Source organism: Tursiops truncatus, chromosome 12, assembly GCF_011762595.2.
Source record: "Tursiops truncatus isolate mTurTru1 chromosome 12, mTurTru1.mat.Y, whole genome shotgun sequence".
Lineage (NCBI taxonomy): Eukaryota > Metazoa > Chordata > Mammalia > Artiodactyla > Delphinidae > Tursiops > Tursiops truncatus.
Genome location: NC_047045.1, coordinates 47,877,218 through 47,903,051, shown reverse-complemented (window position 1 = coordinate 47,903,051; position 25,834 = coordinate 47,877,218). Strand labels below are relative to the sequence as shown.

The following is a 25,834-nucleotide window of genomic DNA, read 5'->3' as shown; positions in this document are numbered from 1 at the left end:
AAGGCTTCCCAGCCCGAAGATGAGTAAAAGTGGCATGCACCCCACGCATGCATAAATGTGCACACACACACACACACACACACTCACACACACTCCCACAGTGCTTCTGAAAGTGCCAGTGAGGGCCAGCCAAGAGGCAAATTACACCTGATAGGAGCGGTGGTGGCGGCAGCAGCTGACTTTTGAAGCCCAGAGTCAGGGCTCCCGTTGCTCCATTTCTTCTCTTCATAGGGTTTTGGGGAAGCACAGATCACTCACAGAAGAGGAAGGCATGAAAATATAAACAGGAGGCCTCTTACTGAGCGAGTGACAGAAGTCCCTAGGACACCATCACTGTTTCACTCCTGGGTGCTTTTTTTCATTAGATATATTCACCCTTCTCCTTTGTCTGTCTTTCTTTCATTTACAGAAAGGTTGAAAAATTCACATGCAACAGTCCATACAACCCCCAAAACAGAGTTCTCTGTTTAGCTGGGCAAATCCTCCTCTTCTTCTCCCTTGAAAGTATTTGGGGGCAGGGACATCACCTCGCATCTGCTCTGAGCCTGTTCCGCACTGCAGTTGCTTCTCTCGTTCTTACTGGGGCTGCTGGCGACCTTGGTGCTGGTCACTGCCTGGAGCCCCTGGATGGCTGTGCTACTTGGCACATGGATGCTGCCCCTGCACTGTTGTCAGTGGAGAGGTGAATGTGGGACCATGCCCTTTGTATTTCCCCCAACACTGTCACACAGACTGTAAAGACACCTCAAACTCTGGATGGGTTGGGGAAATGGAGAAGGTTGACATTACAGCAAGAAATCTACTTGGAGCTGAACACGGGGTCCAAGTCCCATGATCTGTAATTCTTAGTGCCAGAAATCTCTGAAAACTGATTTAAAATATTTGTATTCACCCATGAAGGCTCTGCTCTATGACATCACTCTTTGGTTATGTTTGCTGGAACTGTTTCTGGCTTCAAGAAAGAGCATGCTGTCAGAGAGTGTCAGAGTTAGCATTAGTGCTAGGAGCTCACATCGGTGGGAATGACTATAGCCCAACTTGGCTATACACCTGTGAATGAAGCAGTAACATGGTAACAACAAAATAGTTTTCTAGAAACAATGACCCTGATAACATGCTGCCAAGAGAAGTAAAAGAGAAAGAGCCTTTCTGTAGGTGCCTGAGGGTTAAGGGCCTTTTTGCTGCAGTGTTTTAACTTAAAGCAAAATTTGTTTTCCCCACCAGATAGCCTTCTGCTGGCAGAGGTAAAGGTGTTTATTTCAACCAGCTGTCTCTTACAATCACAGTGAATCTTTCTCGGCAACAAAAGTTCACACTGGAGATTAGTCAAAGATAAGGCTAAAGAATTCACTTAGGGCATAAAGGTTTGTGCCTTGAATGGCAAGTTTAGGAATATAAACTTTGTAATAATGAAGAGCTTTTAAATGTTTTTAAGCAAAGTATACAAATTCAGTCAAGTCTCACTATTTTCAGTAGTTATGTTTTATAAAATTGTGGTAACACTGAATTAGTGAAGACTGACCCATTCCTCCTGGGGAAATACAGGGTTAATGAAAATTAATTTCAAAAATTAATGTGAAAAAATCCAAATGCTTAATATGGTTATATAAATGTGGCAGGATAATGGATATTTTTTCCATTTTCAAATAGAAAATGTATATTAAAGGTGAACTTGATAATAAAAAATATGACTTGGTTAAAAAAATGAAAGAAAAATGTTCATCTATTATAAGTGGAAGTTGGTAGCTGTAAGGAGAAAAACACCTAGAGTTAGTAAACGTGGTTTGCCCTCAGCTTTAAAATGCTCTTAGTACTTTACTTTTACATGCTGTCACCTTGTCTCTGCATTCTTAGAGCAGGAACGTGGATGGCTGGGTAGGTTTCCACATCTTGTTGTGATAAACAAAGGGAACAACATGGAAATTGACTTTCCATCGACTACTGCATCTTAAAAGAAAGTGACTACATTTTGCTCAATTTTTTTCCTGTCTGTATTAATTCTAGATATCTTTTTCATTGAACTTGATGGCAAAAATTATTCTATGGTTTTACTTTTTAAAAACTCCATTACTCGCAGTATAATCAATAAAAAGGGCTCCTTTGCTGAGAATACCCACATGGCTGAAAAAAGAAAAAAATATTGTACAGTAACAACAAATGGATTTCAATTGTTTCAGCTTAGGTTACTCAAAAGTCCCTTGAAGAGAACTCTAGGGTTTTTTTTTTTTTTTCTCTTTTAAGAGGAAAATGAATGAATGAATGAATGAGGAAGTGAGTGAGGGAAGCTTGCCAATCCTGCTTTCTTCAAAGGAAATGCTTGCCATGTGGAAAGTAAAGATGACAGACAACAGTCGCTCCAGCTGTAGCAAGATAAAAAATGAATATTAATGATTGATTTCAAATTAGCCAGCCTTTTTCTTTTGCCTGCAGCTGATGCTGAGGGGATACTGAGTCTCAAGAGATTCCTGGAATTTAGGTGGCTGTCTTTCATCCAATCACCATTAAAAAGAAAAGTCCTTGTTCTGTTCACTTTCATAAGGCTTCATGTTTTTAGCATTTTAATTGTGTTTGTTCACTCCGGTGATGAAACAGATTTTTTCCCCCAGACTGCTTTCCGTCTGGTTGTTTTGTAATCATAAACTATGTTAGAAGTAATTTTTTTTAAAGCCAAAACTCCCATTTTCTATTCTATTTTATGTAGGTCAGCACTTGAATGAAATAATTTTCTGAACTTCTTAGTGCACATTTATTATTTAGGGTGTGTATGTGTGTGTTTAAACATATACATATATTGTATATAGCTGTCTGCTTATACTGGTATACACACATATATAAACACACATACATTGATGTGTATATGGATATATAATACTGATGTATGCAGATATGTACATACACACACCTCTAGTTTTTTTTCTTTTATTTGCCCTTTAAAGATTTTCTGTTATGTTCTTTTAGACTGTGATAGTTTTAGGACTCAGCCTGTGACCTCAGGTGTGTGGCAGGAGGCTGACATCACCAGTCCGGGGAGACGGGGTTTGTTTTGACTACTGTATCAGGAAGGAAAGAACTGCTTAGGTGTGTCCTGGAGAACTCAAGAAGCATGTCTGATGCACTGAAATCACCTGGGTCAATGGTTAGTTGCTCCCACGGAAGCCAGGCGAGGCAGCGTCCTCCGCACCGTCACTGTCCCTTGAGCCAAAGCAGAGAGGACCTCGGGATGGCCCCCCTGCTGGGTCTGCCCTCAGTTAGGATGAACTCACATCAGAGTGGTTCTTTAAAATCACTCCTGTCTTCAATGCAGTGGGGCTGTGAGGAGGAGCTGGCAGAGGAGCTGGGGTGAAGGATCAGTGTGCAGCCTTCTCTCTGTTCTTTCTAAATCTGCCCACTCAGCCTGAAAGCTCTGCTTTCGGGAAGGATCCTAGGGGCTGGGGACGGTCCTGTGTCTGTCCGTGAGCAGCCCAGGTCAGTGCTCCACACTGCCAGCTGGGGAACCCAGAAAGATGCCTCTCTTTCTGCTCTCAGTGGCGGCCAGGTGCTGCCTGGTCCCCGCAGCCACACACCGGGACCCTGCAGAGCCCCAAGCACCGCTGCTGCCTGGCGAATTTTGCACTTTAGTGCTCCTAGATAAGGACCTGATTAGGTGGACAGCTGTGGCAGCAGGACTCTGAACAGGCTAGGAAGGCCAATCTGGGTCCTGTTTGTACCTATATGTAGTCACATATGAGTACATTTTGGGGGGGTGGGGGAAGACCAGAGTGAGAGTGCAAAAGGGGTGCAGGAGGAGGAAAGAATAGGCATCTCTTGCTCCCTGTTATATAACACGCTCTGTGAGACATATATGCTACCCTATGCCGCTTTTGAATTTGGATGCTATTTTAGTGGTCACTAAAAAAAAGGATAGTGAAAGAAAAGCCCGCTCCTAAATGCATACCCAAGCTGTCCTTAATTTGCAAGACTCTCTGCAGTGACTACAGGAGTCTCCCCTCCTGCCTGCTTCAGAACTGGGCTCCATCACCTATCATCTCTTCAAATCTTCAACTCCCTTACATTTCCAGGCTCCTTTTCCCAGGTGGCTAGCCTACAAATACTTGCAAGAATGCATGCAAGGATCTATCAGGCAAAGGAAAACATTCATTTGAACTTGTGCTACCTCTATCAAGTGCCCCATGGCTCCTTCCTTTTTATACAACTTCTCAAAAGAATAGTTTACACCCACTATCTCTACTCCTTCACCTTAGGTTTGCTCTCAGGGCGTTGCAATCTGTCTTCTGAGCTTATTGCTATTGGAAGGCTCTCATTGTTTACCAAAGCCAATCTAATTTTCAATCCAATGGACTCTATCCTTTATCTATCTGGACCTCTTTGCTGCACTGACATCAGAGCGTAAATCTCATCTGGGCAGGGATTTTTGTTGTTTTGTTCTCTACTGTATCCAGAGCATCTGGAACGGTGCCTGGTATGGAGTCTGTGCTCAATAAGTATTTGTTGAATGAATAAACTGACGAGTTCTTTCCCAGGATTCACTGAAGGGTCCACTCATGGGCTTCAGTGACTGGACACCCTCCTGGCTCTCCTTTCTGACCATCCTTTTTGCTTCCTTCGCAGACATCCTTTCTGTGAACATCCCTGCATGTCGCTACTCCCCAGGGTTTCTTGCTGGTCTCCATCTCTTCTCATTCTACATACTCTCTCTGAGGAATTGCATCCACTTTATATCTTAGTTACCCACGTAAGCTGAGGATTCCCAAATTATATCTTCCGCCCTGACATTTCTTTTGAATTTCAGGCTTAACTATCCAAAACGTCCGTTGGTCATCTTTCCTTTGCATTCTATAAAGTGCCTCAAAAATCGACATTTCTAACACCGAATCCTCAGTCTCATCTCCAGATCCGCTTCTCCTCTTGATCTCTAGTTTGGAAGCATCTGCAGCCACCTTATCACCAAAGCTAGTGTAAGCGAGGACTTTAGTATGAGCCCCTGCTTGGAGTTAGACATGTCTTGTTTGCATTCCTCAGACTGGAAAGGCGGGTCTGCCTAGGAAACCTGTTTACACAAGGGATTACAACTTCTCTTGGGAAAGGACTCATCCTAAGGGAGGGAGAGATGGACAAATCAGGCTGGCTTGAAATTGCTGAGTATGGGAACTCTGATGGTCATCTGCAACGTCACCACGCCAGGAAAGAGAAAGGAATGCTGAGAAGGGTCCAGGGTAAACAACTGTGGTGCTGGGTTGGAGGCTGAAACTTTCCAGGAGAGGCTCAAAAATGTCAGATAGTAAACCTTTGTGCTTCCTCCTGAAGTGTCTTTCTGGGTCTCCCTCTTAGCTTTGACTCTTCCTTTGGATGATTGTTGACATTCTTGAGGTACCCGCTCACTCTGGGGCTGGTGGAGTACAAGGAGCCAGATCCTTCCTTCTCTTCCCTCCACGTAAAGCAGGGCTGCAAACTCATAGTCCTGCACAGTTCATCACCTTCAAATAACAGAGTAGCCTCTGTTACTGATAAAGTGCGCTTGCCCCATCTGTGCTCTGTGTCTGTGGTTCTTGCTTGGAGCCTGCAGTGGAAGCCAGTGAAAGATGGGATTCAAGGTTTCAGGGGTATCGATCCTGATGATGCAGAGGCACAGCTAAGGCACACCATGCTGCATCTCAGATCCGGGCGTTTGTTCATGTGCCCTCTGCCCCACCTCTCTTTTTCTTCCCTCTCTCTGCTGACTCCACTTGTTCTAAAAGATGCATTTCAGATGTTCTTCTGGGCATGCTTTCCTGACCCCTGCCTATAACTCCAGTGTTGGACTTATCACATCTTCTTTTACTGATCTGTTAATATGTCTCTCTCCTTCATTGGACTGTGTGAGTGTCTTAATAGTAGCAACATTATCTTGTTCATCTTAGATTCCACTGCCTGGTCATAGCACATAAGCAGTCAATATTAAATGAATAAATGGATGGATGGATAAGTATGTGAATGATGGGTGCTTTTCTGAGGTTCCCCATAGTACCTGACACAATGTGTTATGCATATTTTTGGATCATAACTATTACCATCTGATCGACTGAGAACTAGGTTCCAAGATATGCTCATTAAACGAAGCTACAGAACCAAAATAAAAACCAGACTGCTGGTCTTGCTGCCAGTTCTTTTGTATGTCAGGAATATCCCCAGATTTGGCTTAAGTTGGGGGCCAGTTTAGAGGTAGACCCAGACAAAGACAGAAGAGGCAGATTGGTAGAGTGAGTAGCTGCCAGGGTTCCAGCAGAACAAACAGCTCATCAGCCAGGAACTCTCTCTCAGATGTCAGTTTATGCATTTCTCAATTAATGATTAAATTCCTTACTGTCATTCAAAAAGATTGCATAGTCTGGGTTTATTTTAAACTTTATAAAATGGCTATTATTATGGTTGAAATCTTCCAAGACTTCTTATTTTCACTGAAAACTGCATTGCTAAAATTCATTCATATAACATCATATAACTATAATTTGTTATTCCATATCATGGCTATATTACAATTTATTTACCCATTTCTTGATGATGGACATTTGAGGGGTTTTTTCCTCCAGTTTTTGCTATTAAAAACTACATTGCTTAGACATGCTTGTGAATCTCTCTATGTGCACATGTACAAAAGTTCACCTTGGATATGCCTAGAAAAAGAGCTGCTAGGTTGTAGGGAATATGATGGTCAACTTATAAGGCACTGCCAAACTGTTTTCAAAGAGCGTTGTATAAATTTACTTTCCCATCAGCCATGGATGAAGAATTGTTTGGTCCATTTTCTCCAACATTTAGTGTTTTCATCTCTGTTGTCTGCTTTGCATTTCCATGATCACGAATGAGCTTTGAGTCTTTTATGATTTGCAGCCGAATGACATGCCTTTTCATGTGTTTTGCCCACTTTTCTTTTTCATTACTATCATTTTTATCTTGAATTTAATACTAGTGTACTTGAAGATATATTGACTCAAGAGTAGGAAACCTGGGTCATGGTTCACGTCTGATGATTACTTGCCACATTTTCTTGAGCAGGTCATTTACTCTCTCTGAATCTCTTTGTTCATCTGAAAATTGGAAAAAATAATACTCATTCTGCATATTTCACCATCTTGTGGTGAGAATCGAATTAGATTAGGTACGTCAAGAGCTTTGTAAACTATAAATTGTTATACAAATGTTGAGGATTATAATTGTATCTCATATCATTTATTAAACCCATGGAATTTGGAAGGAAATAGTGGAGTAAAAACATCGCTTGAGGGCTTCCCTGGTGGTGCAGTGGTTGAGAGTCCGCCTGCCGATGCAGGGGACACAGGTTCGTGCCCCGGTCCGGGAAGATCCCACATGCCGCGGAGCGGCCGCGCCCGTGAGCCATGGCCGCTGAGCCTGTGTGTCCGGAGCCTGTGTTCCGCAAAGGGAGAGGCCACAGTAGTGAGAGGCCCGCATACCGCAAAAAAAAAAAAAGAACATCGCTTGATAGAAACATTTGCAAATTCAATTATGTCTTATCTCAGGCTACCTGTCCAAATAGTTCCTTAACTATATTAACCTTAGATGCCATTTTTATTGAATTTTTAAAATACTTTAGTTATAAACAAATCTCTTTGTACATAGAACCCAATCTTTCTTTTTGTCATGTTGGCAGTCTCAATTAAATGCCTGACATGTGTTTTAATTGTGTCTTTTTAAAAATAAATAAGACAGTGGTCCATAGTGAAGCTGAAGATGGTGTAGGAAATACTTTTGCTAACATACAAACTCATGTATGTGCGGGTACATGCATGCGGGTGTGTATGTGTATGTGTGTAGAGTGGTCATTACTTTATTGAGAACTTTTTGTTTCCTTCTAGTTTGACATCATCTTTTTCCATAATCAAATTTTAAGAATATTGTTTAAATGATAACTTATAGTAGGCTGAATAGTGGCCCCTAATGGTAGCACGTTCTAGTCCCTGGAACCTGTAAATGTAGCCTTAAACAGAAAAAGGATCTTTGCAGATATAATTAAATTAAGGAGTTTGACATGGAGAAATTATCCTGCGTTATCCAGGAGGACCCCAAATGCAAACACAAGTGTCCTTATAAAGGAGAGACAGAGAGAGATTTGACATGCAGAAGAGAAGATCACGTGACCATGGAGGCAGAGACTGAAGTGATGTGGCCACAACCAGGGAGTGCTGGCAGCCACCAGAAGCTGGAAGCAGCAAGGAATGGAGTCTTCCCAGAACCTCCAGTGGAGTGGCTCTGCTGACACTTTGACTCTGGCCCAGTGAAACTTATTTTGGACTTCTGGCCTCTAGAACCGTGAGAAAATAAATCTCTGTTGTCTGAAGCCACCAAGTTTGTGGCCAGTTGTTTCAGTGGCATTAAGAAACACTAACCCGGGCTTCCCTGGTGGTGCAGTGGTTGAGAGTCTGCCTGCCGATGCAGGGGACACGGGTTCGTGCCACTGTCTGGGAAGATCCCACATGCCGCGGAGCGGCTGGGCCCGTGAGCCATGGCCGCTGAGCCTGCGCGTCTGGAGCCTGTGCTCCGCAGCGGGAGAGGCCACAACAGTGAGAGGCCCGTGTACCGCAAAAAAAAAAAAAAAAGAAAGAAACACTAACCCTTCTTCATGTGTCTCAGGAGGAAGGGCACTTAGTTACAAGAACTAGTTATAGATCAGTGATTCCTAACTTCTTCTTCAAGATTGAATTAAAAATGTGTTCATTGAGCCATGTAAGGTGCCTGAATGGCACTAGATGCAGCAAAGAACATAAAAGGAATAAGAAATACTACCTTCCCCCAGAGATGCTTTTCATCTAGTTGAAGAATCAGAACAAATAGTTGCAAAACATTTAGCACACATTCAAGACAGTGCCTAAATCAAGGGGTAAATAACTCTGGTGGTGTGAACAAAATGAGCAAAGTTAAGGGCCAAGATGACCAAAATGGGTCATAGGCAGGGAGTCTGTCAGACTCCTGGGATGGAAAGGAAAGCTCATGATGGGAATAAGTGTAGCAGTTAAGAAGGGCTCCCTTGCAAAGAGAGAATAAGCAGTAAGATGTCAGCTTAACGGTAGAGGAAGCCGGGAGCCATTAGCTGTTTGGAGGCAGAAGGATCAAATGATGAAAGCCGTGTCTAAGGAAGGCTCATTTGTTTCTCATGGGGCAGGTTGTACACTCTAGTTTGCTTGTCAGTCTCCTTTCTCCTAATAGGCAGTATGACATTATATTTTAGAGTAATTCTTTTCTGAGAAATATTTGGGACAGCTGTGATGCTCCTTGGGACAATTAGAAACACTCTGGGATGTCAGAAACAAGAACTATAAATCCTTCTCTCAGTATTCCCAATTAGATGTAATTGATATGTCCCCATATCTCACCAGCCAGAAAAACAAGAACATTCTTTCTTTAATATCCAAATTGCAATGGAGCCCTACTCATGGACTGCAGGAAGCCCGTTTTCCTTCTGAAGTTACCTCTCAATTGGTTTCTGGACATCCTAGAGGAAGGTGTGTAACCTGTTGAATCCTGGCTCTCTGGACCGCCACGAATCTTCTAGTCCAGACTGCGTCTAACTTCTCCAGGCTGCTCTGGTTCCCCTGTGCCTGTCGCTCTGAGCAGGGGCTCGGGTTGCTCGCTCTAGCCCTCATGGCCAAGCAAAGTCGGGGCTGTGGTGGGGATAAACAGACACTGCTGCTGCACGGGCACACCTCACGGCTGTGTGCCCAGATCAGCCTCGGAGCTTGCAGAGCATGGGGTGTTAATGGAAACTTCTATCAGCCTTCCACATGGAAGAGCCAGACCAACCCCCACCAAAGAGCATGCCCAGGCATCTTCCTACCGTGCAGTCTAGTCTCAGGAAGAGAAGTTCCTTCCCTCCTCCATCCTAGGCCAACTCACTCCCACACCAAGATGGCTCACAGGGGGAACGTCCACTTTCTTCAGGAAGGCTTAACCCACACACATGCTTAGGCTTCCTCCACGGACCAGAGGAGGCACGCAGATGGTTCGTTATATGTTAGGACACCAGTGGTCAAACCTGGCGAGGCCTGGTCCATCAGTCCACTCCTTCCCATGGCCTCCCTCAGCTTTCAGCTTAAGGTGAAGGGAAGGTCAGGCTGCTTCTCACTCCCTGTGTGACTCAGGTTCACAACGTCTTGTGGGTACCTATTTGGGCCTGAAGACACACAGATAACTCTAAGAAACAATAAGAAACTTCAAGGACGGTCCAATCTCAATGCCAGATTTCCTAATATTCTTCTTTAACTCGACCAAGTCTCATGAAAAGTACAGTTTTTATTACTACGCAGAACATTCAGCATCTCAAGTTGCAATATCCTCAGTTTAACAATAGTTCCACATTTTCCCCAAAACAACGTGTGGTGTTTTTGCTCCATGTAGTGGTTGATTTTATATGTCAACTTGACTGGGCTAAGGATGCCCAAATAGCTGTCAAACGTGATTTCTGGGTGTGTCTGTGAGGGCGTCTCCAGAAGAGGTCAGCATTTGGATCGGCAGGCTGAGTAAAGACCGCCCTCACCAGCGTGGATGGGCATCGTCCGATCTGCTGAGGACCTGAACAGAACAGAAAGTCCAAGGAAGCATGAATTCACTCTCTCTCTGCTTGAGCTGAGGCATCCATCTTCTCCTGCCCTTGGACGCTGGACATCGGTGCCCCTGGTTCCCAGCTTTGAGACTCAGACCGGAAAATACACCACCAGCCTCGGGATTCTCAGGCTTTTGGATTCAGGCTGAATCATACCCGTGGTTTTCCTGGTTCTCCAGCTTGCAAATGGCAGAGAGACTGGGGGACTTCTTGTCTTCCATAACCCTGAGAGCCAATTCTGGTAATAAATGTCCTCTATATATCTATATCCTATTCGTTCTGTTTCTCTGGAGAACGCTAATACACTCCACATTTGTAAACAAATATCAATGGCCCGTTCTACTAATTATTTTCAATGAAAGGAAATGTGAGACATAAAATTGCTAGCAGCTTTCATTGGCGCTCCTTCAGCTTTCAAGAGTAGGTTAAAACCCGGTCTCCACCGTGCTCCGTTGCATGTTTATTGAACTATAAATGTGATTGAACAGCTATTCATTTATTCATTCAACAAATATTTTTAAATGGCTACTATGTGCCCAGCGCTGCTCTAGACACTGGAATACAACAGTGAACCAAGCAAAATCCCTGCCCTCAGGGTGTCTGGCGTTTCATTCTGATGAGGGAAAGCATAAACAAATAAAACTGGAATGTATCGACTGCTCATACTTGCTGAAAAAGAATAAAATGTAGAGTGAAGGGATAAAGAGTGGCTGGGGGAGGATAGTTTCAGAAGGATAAAAAGGGCAGGTTTCTCTGATAAGGATATATTTGAGTCCTGAATCAAGGGAAGTGGTATGACAGAGGCTAACAGCGCTCCAGTATCCTTTACCCTTGTTGTCTTCCGTGATAGCACCTCAGAGGTTTTGCTAAGCAAATGGTTGACATTTGTACTGACTCACTTCCCAGGTTTCCTTGCACCTCTGTGTGCCATGGACTAATTTTGGGCCAATTGGATGTGAGAAAAAGTGATGTGTGCAACTTCTGGGTCATCTTTTTAAGGACATTTGCCTTTTTCCCGCTAACTGGGAAATGGTGACAACTGGAACGACCTTGGAGACCGCTACCATCGCCTGCACTTCTACACAGAGAGAACTAACATTCTCTTCTGAATTAAGTGGCTGTGTTTTGTTAGAGTAGCTTAGCTTGCAGCTTAGCTAATTCAAAGAAAGAGCCGTGTGGGTATCAGGGAGGCACCTCTCTAAGCAGAGGGAATAGTGTTGGCAAAGGGCTGTAAAGTAGGAACTTACAAGGAATGTTGGAGAACAGCAAGGAGGTCAGTGGGGTTGGAGTGAAGTAGTAGGAGACAAAATCAGGAAAGAATCAGAGGACAGCTCATTTTATGCCTTGGAACTTTCATTAGTGCTTGGGATTTTACTCTTGGGAACTATAGACGTACCAGTGGAACAAAAGAATGACATTATGGGCTGCCCTGGTGGCGCAGTGGTTGAGAGTCCGCCTGCCGATGCAGGGGACACGGGTTTGTGCCCCGGTCCGGGAAGATCCCACATGCCGTGGAGCGGCTGGGCCCATGAGCCATGGCCGCTGAGCCTGCGCGTCCGGAGCCTGTGCTCCACAACGGGAGAGGCCACAACAGTGAGAGGCCCGCATACCGCAAAAAAAAAAAAAAAAAAAAAGAAAGAATGACATTATGGGATTTCTGTTTTGAAAAGGTCATTCCGGCTGTTGGGTTGACAATAGAGCAGGGAAGCAAGGGTGTAAATCCAGTGAGACTAGTTTAGAGGTTATTGCAGTAGTCCCGGCAAGATAGTACGCTGGCTTGGACCAGGGTGCTAGTGGGGGGTGCACTTACTGTGTATTTCTAAAGTAGAGGTGCTTGGATGTGCTGATGGATTGTAAATGAGAGAAAGAAGTAAGGGTGATGAGTATAGAGGGAAAAGGGGTTGACGTGGGCATGAGAAAATCACATGAGGAGGTCGAGGGTTGGAGCAGGCAGTGGGACTTATATTTCCTTTGCTCATAAGCATCATATGACCACCTTCTTTTTGCATAATTATAATTAATTTTATCTCAGCCTCCACCAATCCAACTTTGCAGATCAAACTCCACCCTCTCTCTCTCCTCTATTTGACCTTCTGTCACATCTTCCTGTCTTTAGCCTAAGCATTATTTAACCCATTCATCCCTTTGGGGAGATATTCAGTGTCAGCAGAAGATAGTGATCTCTGAGTGACATACCTCAATTATTTTCTCTCTCAAAAGCACTTAGGGAGGGCTTCCCTGGTGGCGCAGTGGTTGAGAGTCCGCCTGCCGATGCAGGGGACGCGGGTTTGTGCCCTGGTCCGGGAGGATCCCACATGCCGCGGAGCGGCTGGGCCCGTGAGCCATGGCCGCTGAGCCTGCGCGTCCGGAGCCTGCGCTCCACAACGGGAGAGGCCACAACAGTGAGAGGCCCGCGTACCGCAAAAAAAAAAAAAAAAAAAGCACTTAGGGAAAGAGAAATGAGAACAGGGATATGGAATCAATGTTGAAGATACGCACTGTCACTGGAGAAACGATGGGAGGTTAAAATAACGATGAAGGTCAGGAGGGAGGAGAAATCCAAGCCTGGGACTGTGAGTACAAGTGAGGGTTGCACAGTGGGAGACAAGAGCAGGTATCAGTGGTCTCCATGACCATGAGGTGAACCAGAGGCGAGGGGGGAAATAATGACAATCCATGCTGGGGATGAGCGAACAGAAGGATTGACCTCGTCTCTCCTTCATTCATCAGTGGTGCAGTCTTCAGGTGCCCCATAAACGATGGGATTAAGCAATCTTGAGGAAGTGGCCCCAAGAGAATCGTCACACTTTTCAAGAGCTGATTATAAACTAGATTCGAGCTCAGTTGTTCTTATACGAAAGCATGGCAAATGTTATCATGATCCTCTGTCCAAGTCTGTACAAATGACTTAAGGTGGGAAGCCCTTGTTCATTTCCAGGGGAAAGTTATCCATGGCAATTTCAATACATCTAGGGACACCCAAAGTCAAACTCCAGGGGTGGCTTTGTTTTTCCATTTGCTGAGAGGATGTCTACAGAATGGGCAGTCATTGAAACTGGAGCAGGATACCCTTAAAGCCACTTGGGAGACTGCAAAATATCCAGCACTATACTAGGCATTACTAGGCAAACATGGAGGGAAATATGTCTTAAACCAGTGAGGGACAGGTTGAAAGCATGTTTATGCAAGAGGTACCTTCTTAATTATGATTTCCCATTATGGTTTATAGCTAACAATCAAATTTAACATGAAAATTAATATGACTAGAATCTCAGCATTGTTTCCATATGTTTTTGTGTGATCAGGCTTCTAGGGTGCATAGGAAATATAATCAAAATGTACATATAAGTTCAAAAACCATGGCAAACTCCAGTCTGTTTTTAACTGGGCTTTTCTTTTTTTCTTTTTTTTCGGTACGCGGGCCTCTCACTGTTGTGGCCTCTCCCGTTGCGGAGCACAGGCTCCGGACGTGCAGGCTCAGCGGCCATGGCTCACGGGCCCAGCCGCTCCGCGGCATGTGGGATCTTCCCGGACTGGGGCATGAACCCGTGTCCCCTGCATCGACAGGCGGACTCTCAACCACTGCGCCACCAGGGAAGCCCTAACTGGGCTTTTCTTGAAATCAAGAATACAGAGGCCAAAATGGTTGCTTCAAAATATAAATACACCTGATATTGACTCCCTGGCATCTTCATCACCAGCACAATCATCCCCACCTCCCACCATCAGTAAACATTTGTAAAGTGTCTACAGTGTTTAGGGTACTGAACTGGAAAAGGGAAATCAAAAGACTATAAAACATAATTACTTTTTTCAAAGAGCTTAAGATCCAGTTACAGAGAGAAGATGCAAATTAATAGATAAATACAGGTACAAAGTATGTACAAGTCAGAAGCAGCTAGGTTATGCTGCAGAAACAAATAACCTCCACATTTTGGAGGACTATAACAACAGAGATTATTTCTCACTCCTTCAACATGGTCATCACAGGTTGGCGTGGGGGTTTTGCTCCTTGCATTCACTCAGGAACCCAGGCTAATGAGGGCTCCACACTGACTTACTTTTATGATCACTGCAGCAGGAGAAAAGGAAGGTGATGAATCACTCAGTGGTTCTTAATGCTTCCTCCTAGATGCTATACTTGTCACGTCTGCTCATATGTCATTGTCTAAAGCAGGTACACGTCCACACCTAACTTCAGGGGGGGTGGGAGAGTATGATTCTACCATATGCTAGGAGGGGAACTATACATATTTGGTGGACAACATAAATGATCACTACAAAATGTACATGTTAAGTGTCAAATACATTATATGGACTGTGTCCATATGCTGTAGACATTTAGAGGCGTGAGCGAGCAATAAAATCTAAGATTTTAATTTATGCATTCACTTATTCATTCATCATTTATTCAGGGTACATTTATAGAGCATTTTCTAGCACTAGGTACTCTCCTACGTGATGGTCCTACAGCATTAAACAATCCTGACAAAACTCCCTGCCCTCCTGAAGATTACCTTTTAGTAGGGGAAGACTTGAGCTAGGCCTTGAAGGATGAGCAGAATTTAGACAGGTGTACAAGGAAAAGCATTCTAAGCATAGGGAATAGAGTTTGTTTCACATGAAACCAGAACAGTATCAGGCATAAAAGAATGGCAGAATCACTTAATGAATATAACTTTTTCCACTTCTGTGTACCTAAGAGCCATTGATAAAAACCATGATCACATAGATCAAAAAATAGTTTGGGGGCTTCCCTGGTGGCGCAGTGGTTGAGGGTCCGCCTGCCGATGCAGGGGACGCGGGTTCGTGCCCCGGTCTGGGAGGATCCCGCGTGCCGCGGAGCGGCTGGGCCCGTGAGCCATGGCCGTTGGGCCTGCGCGTCCGGAGCCTGTGCTCCGCAACGGGAGAGGCCCGCGTACCGCAAAAAAATGAATAAATTAATTAAAAAAATAAAAATAAAAGAAAAAAAATAGTTTGAATAACATGGAATTAATATGGATGCTTTTAATTAGTAATTAAAATTAATTAAATAGAATATAATTTTTAATCATGCTATATTCTTAGTATATTTTGTTATATGTAAAATATAATGATTTAGATATGTTTCACTGGTAATTTGCTTTTTAACATGTCTTTATTCCTTGAAATGTTTGGTAGTGGGATAATTTGAGTAATGATTATTGTGAATAATTATGACCACTCCCACATTTCTAAGGACTTAGTTATTCCTTAAAGACCCTCAGAAACCTTAAAACTTTTTTTTCTGCATACCTACAGACTATGTCATCACCTTTGAAAATAAATTTACTAGGATTCTGAAAGAGGGCAAAGTAAAAACAAACTTACAGCTACTCTTATATACATAAACTCATAAAAACAAATAAAATCAAATACTCATATTGAGATCTTTAGTTCATTTTTTACCTAAGAGTTGTTGATGAGGCCCTCGCTAAACTCGAAACTTAGGCAGATGGAAAATGTTGTTGAAAATACAACCAGGCAACAGATGAGTGAGAACCAAGAGATGATATCACTTAACTTGAACAATATTTATCTGTGGGGAAGAGGGTGTAAATATTTTCAGAGGTTGAAAACTTACAGATGATTTATGAAGAAACTTAAAGATACTACCTCAACTTTTTTAGGATGGCTACTATCATAAAGACAGAAAAACAACAAGTATTAGAGAAATTGGAACTCTTATGCTCTGCTGGTGGGAATGTAAAGTGGTGCAGCCACTATGGAAGATGGTGTGACAGTTCATCAAAAAAATTAAAAAATAGAATTACCACATGATCCAGCAATTCCATTTTGGGGTATATACCCAAAATAATGGAAAATAGGGACTCAAAACTATTTGTACACCCATGTTCTTAGCAGCATTATTCATAATAGCCACTTACATGAGGTACCTAGAGTAGTCAAATTCACAGAGACAGAAAGTAGAAGGGTGGTGTCCAGAGCCTGGAGGGAGGGTGGAGGAAGAAGAGTTTATTGTTTAATGTGTACAGAGTTTCAGTTTTGCAAGATGAAAACAGTTCTGGAGATGGATGGTTGGACAACAGTGTGAATGTGCTTGATGCCACTGAACTGTACACTTCAAAATGGTTAAGACGGTGGACTTTGTCATGTGTATTTTACCACAGTTAAACATAATTTTAAAATATATAAAAACAAACGAACAACAAGAAGAAATTTTAAAACTTCTGGGCCTTGTAAAATCAGCAGCCGTTTATTTTCCCTTCAGTCTTAAGCATCTCGTTTGTGTTTGGCTCAGAGACTAATTCCCTGATGTGATGCTTACACATTCCCACTGTCCAAACCTTGATCGCTCTGCCTGCTGCTACATTCCAAGAGTTCCTGTCCTAATTAACATTTCAGTCTAATAAGATTTTCTGGCTCCTAAAGTGTGATCTATCAATTGTTGACATACCTTGGGATATGGCCAGGCATAACCCAGTTAACTGCAGTGGGACAGGCAGCCTGGGAGGGGCTGGAGAAACAAGCACCATGGAACAGGTGCCAAGAAAAAAACGCAGTCGGGAGAGTAGGTAGCACGGCAGGAATGAGTATAGGGATGGCCCATGATCACAAGGCTGCAGGGAGTCCCAGTGGAGTTCGTCGCGTCCTTCTGGGATACAAGAACTTAGATGGGCAGAAGATATTGGGCAAGGTTGTCAGCAGCTCATGGTTAGCATTGTTCCAAGAAGGGAGATGGATAAGAGCATGGCAGGGCCTCAAGCCTCAAACGGCTGGAGAATTCTAGCAGGTTGAAATTCTGGCAGGTCGAAAAGGCAACACTCTCAGCACTCAGAATCCTTGTTACCAGATCTTGAACAGAGATGGTCCGGAAAGGGTGACTGGACCTAACTCCTAGACTGTGGAGTTAAAGTTTATGCACCCGCAGCCCCTTGCCTAAAGTCAGAGGCTTGGCAGAGACTGAGCCGGGCATAGCTTACAGCCAGGAGCACCACGGACTAGCTAACTAGTCAACCATGACTCGTAATAGAATAGCGTTGAATCATCCATTCTAAAGCCATGCAGCGTTGGGAGTTGTTAGCGTTCTGGGCTGCTTCTCTAATGTAAGGAGACTATCAGTGAAGAATCTAGCTTTCTGAAAATCACAGTGCATGTCAGAACTTATAAATCTATGGCACAGAAAACATTTTGAGGTAGAAGCAGTCTAAGCTTTGTGTCTTGGCTGGAAGGAAAAGAGGAAAAATCTTGGCGAAATATCCATTCCTAATAGTTCTCTGGTGTCATCAGCGAATGCCGTATGCTCTTCACTGACCTCATAGAGACGACGATCCTGAGCGGAGGGTAACTGTTGAGCCTAGTGAGCAGACCCACAATCAGAAACAGAATTCTGTGTATTTAACATATTATTATAAACACACACACACACACACACACACACACACACACACACACAGAGTTCATTTCAAGTCCAGATGGAAATGTACACAAAACCTTGGGCTTCACAGCAGAGAGAAAGCTGCTATAAACCAGTGAAGGTTAAGTGCGTGCTGTGTAGTCAGAGTTTCTGAATGGGGCAGTGCTGGTATTCTATTGAGGAGGAAACTTAAGTCTGGGAGCTTAACTTATTTTCTCAAGACCTCTTGTCCAGGCAACGGCAGCCCTGAGGTAGAATCTAACAGTGAAGAGGGTGAAGGAGAATTAGAAGGTCGGGTCCAGCTGGATAGGAGCTCACAACAGCACTCATCACTGTGTCGTAAGAAGCCCTCCTCAGCACCGTCTGCGCTAGGAAATCTCTGGTTTGGAAGTGCAGTTAGGGGGTCCCCCTGCTTAGCCAGCTTAGACCTGAAGCACAGTGACTGCCTTTAGCCTTCAAAAAATCCAGGTAGGGAATCCCATGGGGGTCCAGTGGTTAGGACTCTGTGCTTTCACTGCTAAGGGCGTGAGTTTGATCCCTGGTTGGGGAACTGAGATACAGGAAGCCGCACAGTGCGGCCAAAAAAAAAAAAAAAAAAATCAGGTAAAAATGACAATTTGCAGGATGATAGACTTGTGATCTTTGCTGAGAAGTAGGAGGAAGAACCGGCCCTCCAGGGAACCCCCACTTCTCAGCATCACAGTTACCCACCCTATCCTCCAGCTACCCTGACCTCAGTGGCTCTGACCTCTGTTCATTCTTCCTTTCCCAGACTGGGGACAATGCCAAGTGCCAGGGCCAGCCTTGAAATAAGAAAGTGGGTATTTAAAATAAACCCTGGTCTCAGAAATGCTTCAACTCATAGTGCGTTGTAATTGACCAAAAATACATCAGTATTCATTTCTTATTGCTGCTGTAATATATTACCACAAACTTAGTGGCTGAAAATAACATACATCTATTATCTTACAGTTCTGGAGGTCAGAAGGCTGAAATGGGTCTCACTGAGATAAAATCAAGGTGCTGTAAGGATTCATTTCCTTTCTGGAGCATCTAGGAGAGAATCCGTTTTCTTGCTTTTTCCAGCTTCTAGAGACCATCTAAATTCTTTGGCTTGTGACTCCTTTCCACCTTCTAAGCCAACAGTGGCTGGTGGAGTCTTTCTTGCTAGTCGTTTACTTTATCCATTAGAGCATGTTAATCAAAGTTGTTTTAAATTTTCAGTCTGATAATGCCAACATCCCAGCCATGTCTGGGTCTGACGACTGCTCTGTCTCTTCAAATTGTGTCTTTTGTCTTTTAGTACGCCTTGTCATTTTTTCTTCATAGCCGAACATGATGTACCAGGTAGAAGGAGCTGCTGTGAACAGTGGGTGGTGGTGAGGTTGAGGGGAGGGGGCGTCTGCGATCAGGTGTCCAGTCGTTTAGTGAGCCTGTGCCTCTGGGCTGGGAACTCATAAGTGTTTCCCGGGCTTTTTCCCCTCCCCCCTTAAGTGGAGTTGGGTATTTCCGTTCCCACTGTCAGTTAGGCTTAGAGAATACCCCAGCAGGTTAGGCTTCGTTAACGAGTTTCTCCAGAGGGCAGGCCTTGCTAAGAGCAGAATGCTCTGACCTTGCTGGAAGTATGAGAGGGTCTTTTTTCTCCAGTATTTACTGTGGGAACTTGGTTAAGCTCATGGAGAGAAATCTCACAATATTGTGGGGACCTCCTATGACTGGGTCCCCCTGGAGTTTTTAACTCTCAGCACTGTCTGCACTGAGCCTCCAGCAGCTCATCAGTTATAATTCACTGTAACCCTGGCACTGGTCCCTGTGGCGCTTCCCCCTCTCGAGCCTCTGTTAGGGAGGCAGAAACGCCCTGTATTCGCCTGTCTGTCTGTCTAGTCTTGTGGGCAGTGGCTTGCCCTGTGTCCTCCTCTCTCTTATGAGTCCGGAAAGAGTTGTTGATTTTTCAGGCTGTTTAGCTTTTTACTTCTTGTTAAGATGGAGAGACAACTTCCAAGTTCCTTACAGCAGACCCGGAAACCAGAGTCATGGACTCTTTCTATATGGCACCCAGCTAACTCTGATGCTCCTGCTTCCCTCTTCCGCTCACAAGGCCCTTGTGATTACAGGGGTCCCAGCCACACAGCCCAGCCTGTTCTTCCCATTACAAGATCAGCTTAATTTCATCTGCAATTTTAATTTCCCCTTGCCACATAACAGAACCAACATAGGCACAGGTGCCAGGGATAGGACACGAACATTTTTGAGGGGCCATTATTCTGCCCACTACTAGATCCTTCCTCAGAACTTTTGTGGGGGAGGAGGCCGGGGGGCAGAAAGCACCGGGGCATCATGAAGAGAAGAGCCAGGGAAACTCAAAGCATCAGAACAATTATCCTCATTTCCTAAACCCCGAGATGGCTCCACAATATACCTTAAAAACCTGTTGTCCTTCTGTCTTGTCTCCCAGTTTACTTTAAGAGAATTTTTTTTTTTTTTTTTTTGCGGGTATGCAGGCCTCTCACTGTTGTGGCCTCTCCCGTTGTGGAGCACAGGCTCCGGACGCGCAGGCTCAGCGGCCATGGCTCACGGGCCCAGCCGCTCCGCGGCATGTGGGATCTTCCCGGACCAGGGCACAAACCCGTGTCCCCTGCATCGGCAGGCGGACTCTCAACCACTGCGCCACCAGGGAAGCCCTAGGAGAATTTTTTAAACTTCATCTGTTTGGGGAGGAATGGATTTCTCATTATATACAAATATTATGTGTTTCAGAGATGAAGGAGAGGGTCTCTTCTCCAGGGCCAGTGGCCAGGGCTCCTAAGTCTCAATCCAAGAATGACAGTAATGACTGTAATGAGTCCTGAGATCAGTGTAGGGGGTGAGGAACAGTGCAGGGGTAGGGGAGAGCGAGGGAGGGAGAGGGAGAAGAAGGGATGGAGAGAGGGAGTAAAGAAGGAAGGAAGGAAAGGGAAAATGAAGACAAAAATTAAATAGACTGGTATAGAAAATATCGGGGTGCCTCATGTGTTCTAAGGATAAAAATTATTTCAGTCACATCTGGACGTAGGCACTGGCTTGCTGTGTGAGTGCATTTCACAGTGGGTGCAGCAGTCTGAACCTAGGGGCTCCCAGGCAGCTGCAGGTGTTTGCAGGGAGAGGTTTCTCCCAATCCCTACTGAGAAAAGTGCATCTGCTTATCTGTGCAGAAGCTTCAAAAGGACATTAGGGGACCAAGGAGGCAAAAAGGTTGGGGATGTGAAGAAAGGAGATCAGAACAGAAGAGGCAGAGATGGGAGTTCAAAGGGAGAAAGAGAAAGCGAAATGAAATTAAGAACGTTAATCCTGTGGGATTAAGAACAAAAAGAGTAGACTCAGACAAGAAATCAGCCAGGAAGATAAGTGTGGATTCAAATGCTTTCCCGGGAAAGTGCAAAGGAGAGAAAACCCCCAAATCAAAACCAAAACCAAAACCACCCTGTGCTCAGCGAAACTCCAGCAGCCCTCTTTCCATTGCAGGCACTTGTGGTGGGCGCTGGTGCCCGAGGCTGGCCATCTGGGCTTGCTGGTGTCTGCCTGGCGCTGTGACCTCCAGCTGTCCCTGTAGGTGCAAATCCTAGCGGGAGAAAGTGAAAATGACAGGGGACCTGGTCTGAGTGATGGGCAAGGAGGTGGAATGACAGCGCTGCTGCAGTCAGCGTGCAGCCCCAAGGGGCGGTTTCTGTTTAATGCTTGCTGAGGACCCAGTGTCCTTGACTATCGCCTCATCACAGACTCAGGGGCAACAGCTATTGAGCACTACTAAATGCAGACCAGGTACCATGAATCCTGTTACATAGAGAGGAAACTGGGTCTCAGAGGGATTCAAGAAATTGCACAGGATCAGTAAGTGGGAGAGCTACGACTCCAGCCACCCTCTGACCTCTGCACAGGGCTCTTTCCAACACAACTGCCCCTCAAGGACAAACTTTTCAAGGAGGCTGCCCCTAGCCTATCACACCTGGAAACTGCGCTAGCCATTTTAGTCTCAGGCCTCCAGGCCCTCACCCCCAACCAGGTCCCTACTCTGAATTTTGGACCAGTGGACCTTTGGGGGTGGAGTGGGTAGGGTACTTCCGGTGGGAGAGTGGGAAACCCTAGAGATGTCTTCTTCTCTCATCAGCGTTCCTGAACAGGCATGGTGGACGGATGAAAGTAGCCCTCTCTTCCCAAGTTTAAAATGGAGTTTAGGGTCGCCTAAAAGTCAAATCCTTAAAAGGAAAGTAAAATACTGTTGTCAATTCATTCTTTTTTTTTTTTTTTTTTTTTTTTGGGGGTACGCGGGCCTCTCACTGCTGTGGCCTCTCCCGTTGCGGAGCACAGGCTCCGGACGCGCAGGCTCAGCGGCCATGGCTCACGGGCCCAGCCGCTCCGCAGCATGTGGGATCTTCCCAGACCGGGGCACGAGCCCGTGTCGCCTGCATCGGCAGGCGGACTCTCATCCACTGCGCCACCAGGGAAGCCCATCAATTCATTCTTATACACAAACTTACAAAGGGCTGGTTAAGGATTATATTCACGTCCATTTTATGGTCCCCTGATGTAAGCACAAGGTCAGTCTGCCAGTCACTGTTCTTCCTGGTTATCTTTTCCACTGCTTTTTCTCTTTATGTCTCAAGCACCCAGTCCTGCCTGTGAGCTCAGGCACCCAGAAGATTCTAACTGAGAGTGGCAATGGACCTGACAGGAAAGCTCTGGAAAAGACAGCCATTTCCAGTGAACAACTGGGGAGCTGAAATAGGGACACTGGAGTCCTGCTCACCTACCCCTTTAAGGAAAGAATGTCTGGAGAGTTGGGGGCTGAGGTAGGGCCTGCAGACCTCCAGAGGGGTCCGGGTGACATGAGGACTGCTGTGGACTCTCTCACCTGTCATCTCCCTCCCATGTGACAGGCTGGTCACTAGGTAAGAGAAGGCATCATCCTGCTACCACTTGAGGAAACATTAGATTCAGTCAAATTCAGCAGAAGTCTTTCCTTCAGGAAAGAATGATGAGTTCTATCATTGATATGATATCCATTGAGGCTAATAACCTGTTGATCACCCAGCAGGATTCAGACCCAGGTCTGTCTGACTCTAAAGCCTGTGCTTTCATGTATCACAAGGTGTGGCTAATGTATCTAGAAGCACATCAGATCACATACAGTGTTGGCTCTTACATGCAGTCCCATTGGGCAGCCATGCTCTTCTATTGGTGCTCAGCAGAGGCTGGGTTCTCTTTTGGACTTGCCTTCATCTCCACAGACACCTCAGAGGTTCACAGAGAATGACATAGTGCCCATTAATCCCTGAAATTTTAGTTGGGAGGAGAAAGACCTTCATGACAATCACCTATTTCATATGTAGGGGTTCTCATTAGGATAATAAAAGTTCTTCTGATAAAAAAGTTTGCAACTATAATACACTCTTTTGAAAATTCTCAACATGTTTTGAAAATCCATTGAGCACTGGATGTGGGGGGAACACCTGAGGATTATTCAAAACCAAACCTGGTGAGTTGGGAGAATAATCAATCCAGTTATTAAAATCAAGGTATGAATGATAAAATAATGATGTCAATTTTCTTATGTGATATTGTGACATGTATACTGTCGGTGTATGCCCTGTATTTCCATCACAACCAACTGTGACCCCAGCACTGACATCCATCTCAGAGTCCACACAGTGATCTAGAAACATCTCACCTATTCATTGACCAATGTCCAAGAGAGGACCAAAATGATGACTTCTATGAAATGCATTAATCTAGCAGCTGGTGGACTTTGGAGCAAGACAGATGGTGGAAGTGATGATTTTGTGTGAAATGTTTCCCCTCTCAGCGAGACTGCCAAAAATGTGCTCCTTTGCTATTTTTTCTATCAAGGAGAGGGTGGGAGGAAAGACTCTTTTATTGGTGTCTGCGACAGATACATTTTCCTTAAACAAGATGTAGGTCAGTGATAGGCATGACCTTTATAAACACTTTTTGTGCATATTATAATAGGGAAAAAACATTTAGCCTCATGATGAAAAAACAGCACAATATTCTTTTGCTAAGAATTCTGAAATTATTATATTTAGAGTTTGGATATTTTTTTCTGAGAGGGTTTGGGTCATATGTTGGTTGTTTGTCACCTACAGCTAAATTTAGCCAAACACGGGCTTATTTCCTTACCTGTTCTCCTTACAAACCCTTGTCACATCTGAAGTTCCCCGTTGTTGTCAACGGCTCCATTCTCCTGCCAGCCTCCTATGTTCCTAACTTGGTCAGTTCTTTCCCTTCTATAATTTTGTCCAGGAAATCACCAGTTCTAAGGATCCTTGCTCTGTGAGGCCTCTTGAAGTCACATGTTCTCTCCATTCCCACGGGGACAGGCTGCATTGGACCGAAGCATTGCATCTAGACATGGGGAATAGTTTTTAATCTCCCACCTTTAGTTCCTTCCTTATACGAACCATCCTAGCAAGCGTTCTTTTCATCATTTCCCTGACAAAATTAAATTAGAGTTATTCAGCAAGTATTCTATCACCTTACTACTCAACTCATTGTCTTGCAGGTCTTTGCTATGCCCATCAGACCCTTTACTGCCTCTTCCTTCAACCGTCTTCCGCCTCTGATGTATCCACACACCATTCAGCCTGGCAATTCCCAACCAAGAGATGCCGCTTCATCCCTTTCCAACAGTGTTCAAGATTGTTCTTTGTCATATTTTCCCAGAGAATACGTGGTTTCCATGTTTTCATCCCCACAACTTTCTTCAATATCCTCTTATCCCTTAGGCGCTGATATACAATACAAGGAAAGGTTGAAATTAAAAATTTACGTGCCATTGTGTTTGTATTCTTACCTGCTCCATAAATTGTTCAAGCTTCTTTTGTGGAAGAGTCAGTTTCCATTTTTGACGTTGCACCTGCGCATTGGGCAGTCCTTACACACAAGATGGGCTTCCATTTGTCCCATCTCAGTCCAGGATCATCTTTAAAAATTCCACATTTTCCTTACAAACTTTGAAGTCAGGAGGTCCTTCCATGCTATGTAACCAAACTTCTTCTGCTGGATTTAATCAACCCACTAAAAAATTTATCTCCTTTGTAAAGAATTTTCTGTGTAAAGGAAGTCATTGAGTCTAAAAGCTGAGTTTAAAAATAATTCTTTCTTTATTCCAAAACTTATTTACTTTAATGTTGTGTGGAAAAGAAAGATTTAAGAATTTTTTAGAAAGCAGTTTCTGTCTGCAGACAAGTTGTTAAACAATCAACCCAGAGTTAAGATGCCTACTAAGCTATTCAAATAGGATATGTTTATTTTTTCAGCACCAGAATTTGTTAGGTCGAGTCATATATATCAACTTATTTTACCCTCACAACAATTCTTTGAGATAGATTTATTATTCTCACATTATCGACAATGAAACCAAAGCTCAGTGCAGTAAAGTTCCAGTTCAAGCTCACCAAACTACAAGTGGTGGAGTAGAATTGTTACTTTTGTTTCTTACCATCTAAACCCTGTCCTCTTTCCTAATGCCAAGCGGTTCTGTGCCAAGGGCCTAGGGTTAGCACTGAGCCCCTTAATGAGAAAGAGGCAAAGGACCATGCAACATGGTTGACAGGGGTAGTGAGGCAAACAGAGCCGTGGGGAATGTGTCATGTTGATTAGATATTACATTCCCATATGCATTTGGAACTACTTCTGGGCATTATTTCAGTTCCATTGTTTTGTCTGTTCACTATGGAGTAGTCTGAAGCTGTATATTTCAGTATCTGATAGGGCTACCCCTCATTACATTTTTCCCTGGAGATTTTTCTTCTTGCTTTAGAATCAGCTTATCTACTTGAGAATATCATTAT

The 25,834-nt window shown here is 44.2% G+C and overlaps 1 protein-coding gene across 1 annotated transcript in view; it reads left to right on the top strand.

Annotated features, from left to right (window-relative positions):
* Positions 1-24,969, top strand: part of LOC109549078 (uncharacterized) — a 33,024-nt gene extending 8,055 nt beyond the window's left edge. The window contains exon 4 of the mRNA XM_073789309.1: positions 24,544-24,969. Within this exon, the coding sequence (XP_073645410.1) occupies positions 24,544-24,969 (426 nt within the window). The remainder of the gene's footprint in view (positions 1-24,543) is intronic.
* Positions 24,970-25,834: the final 865 nt, after the last annotated feature.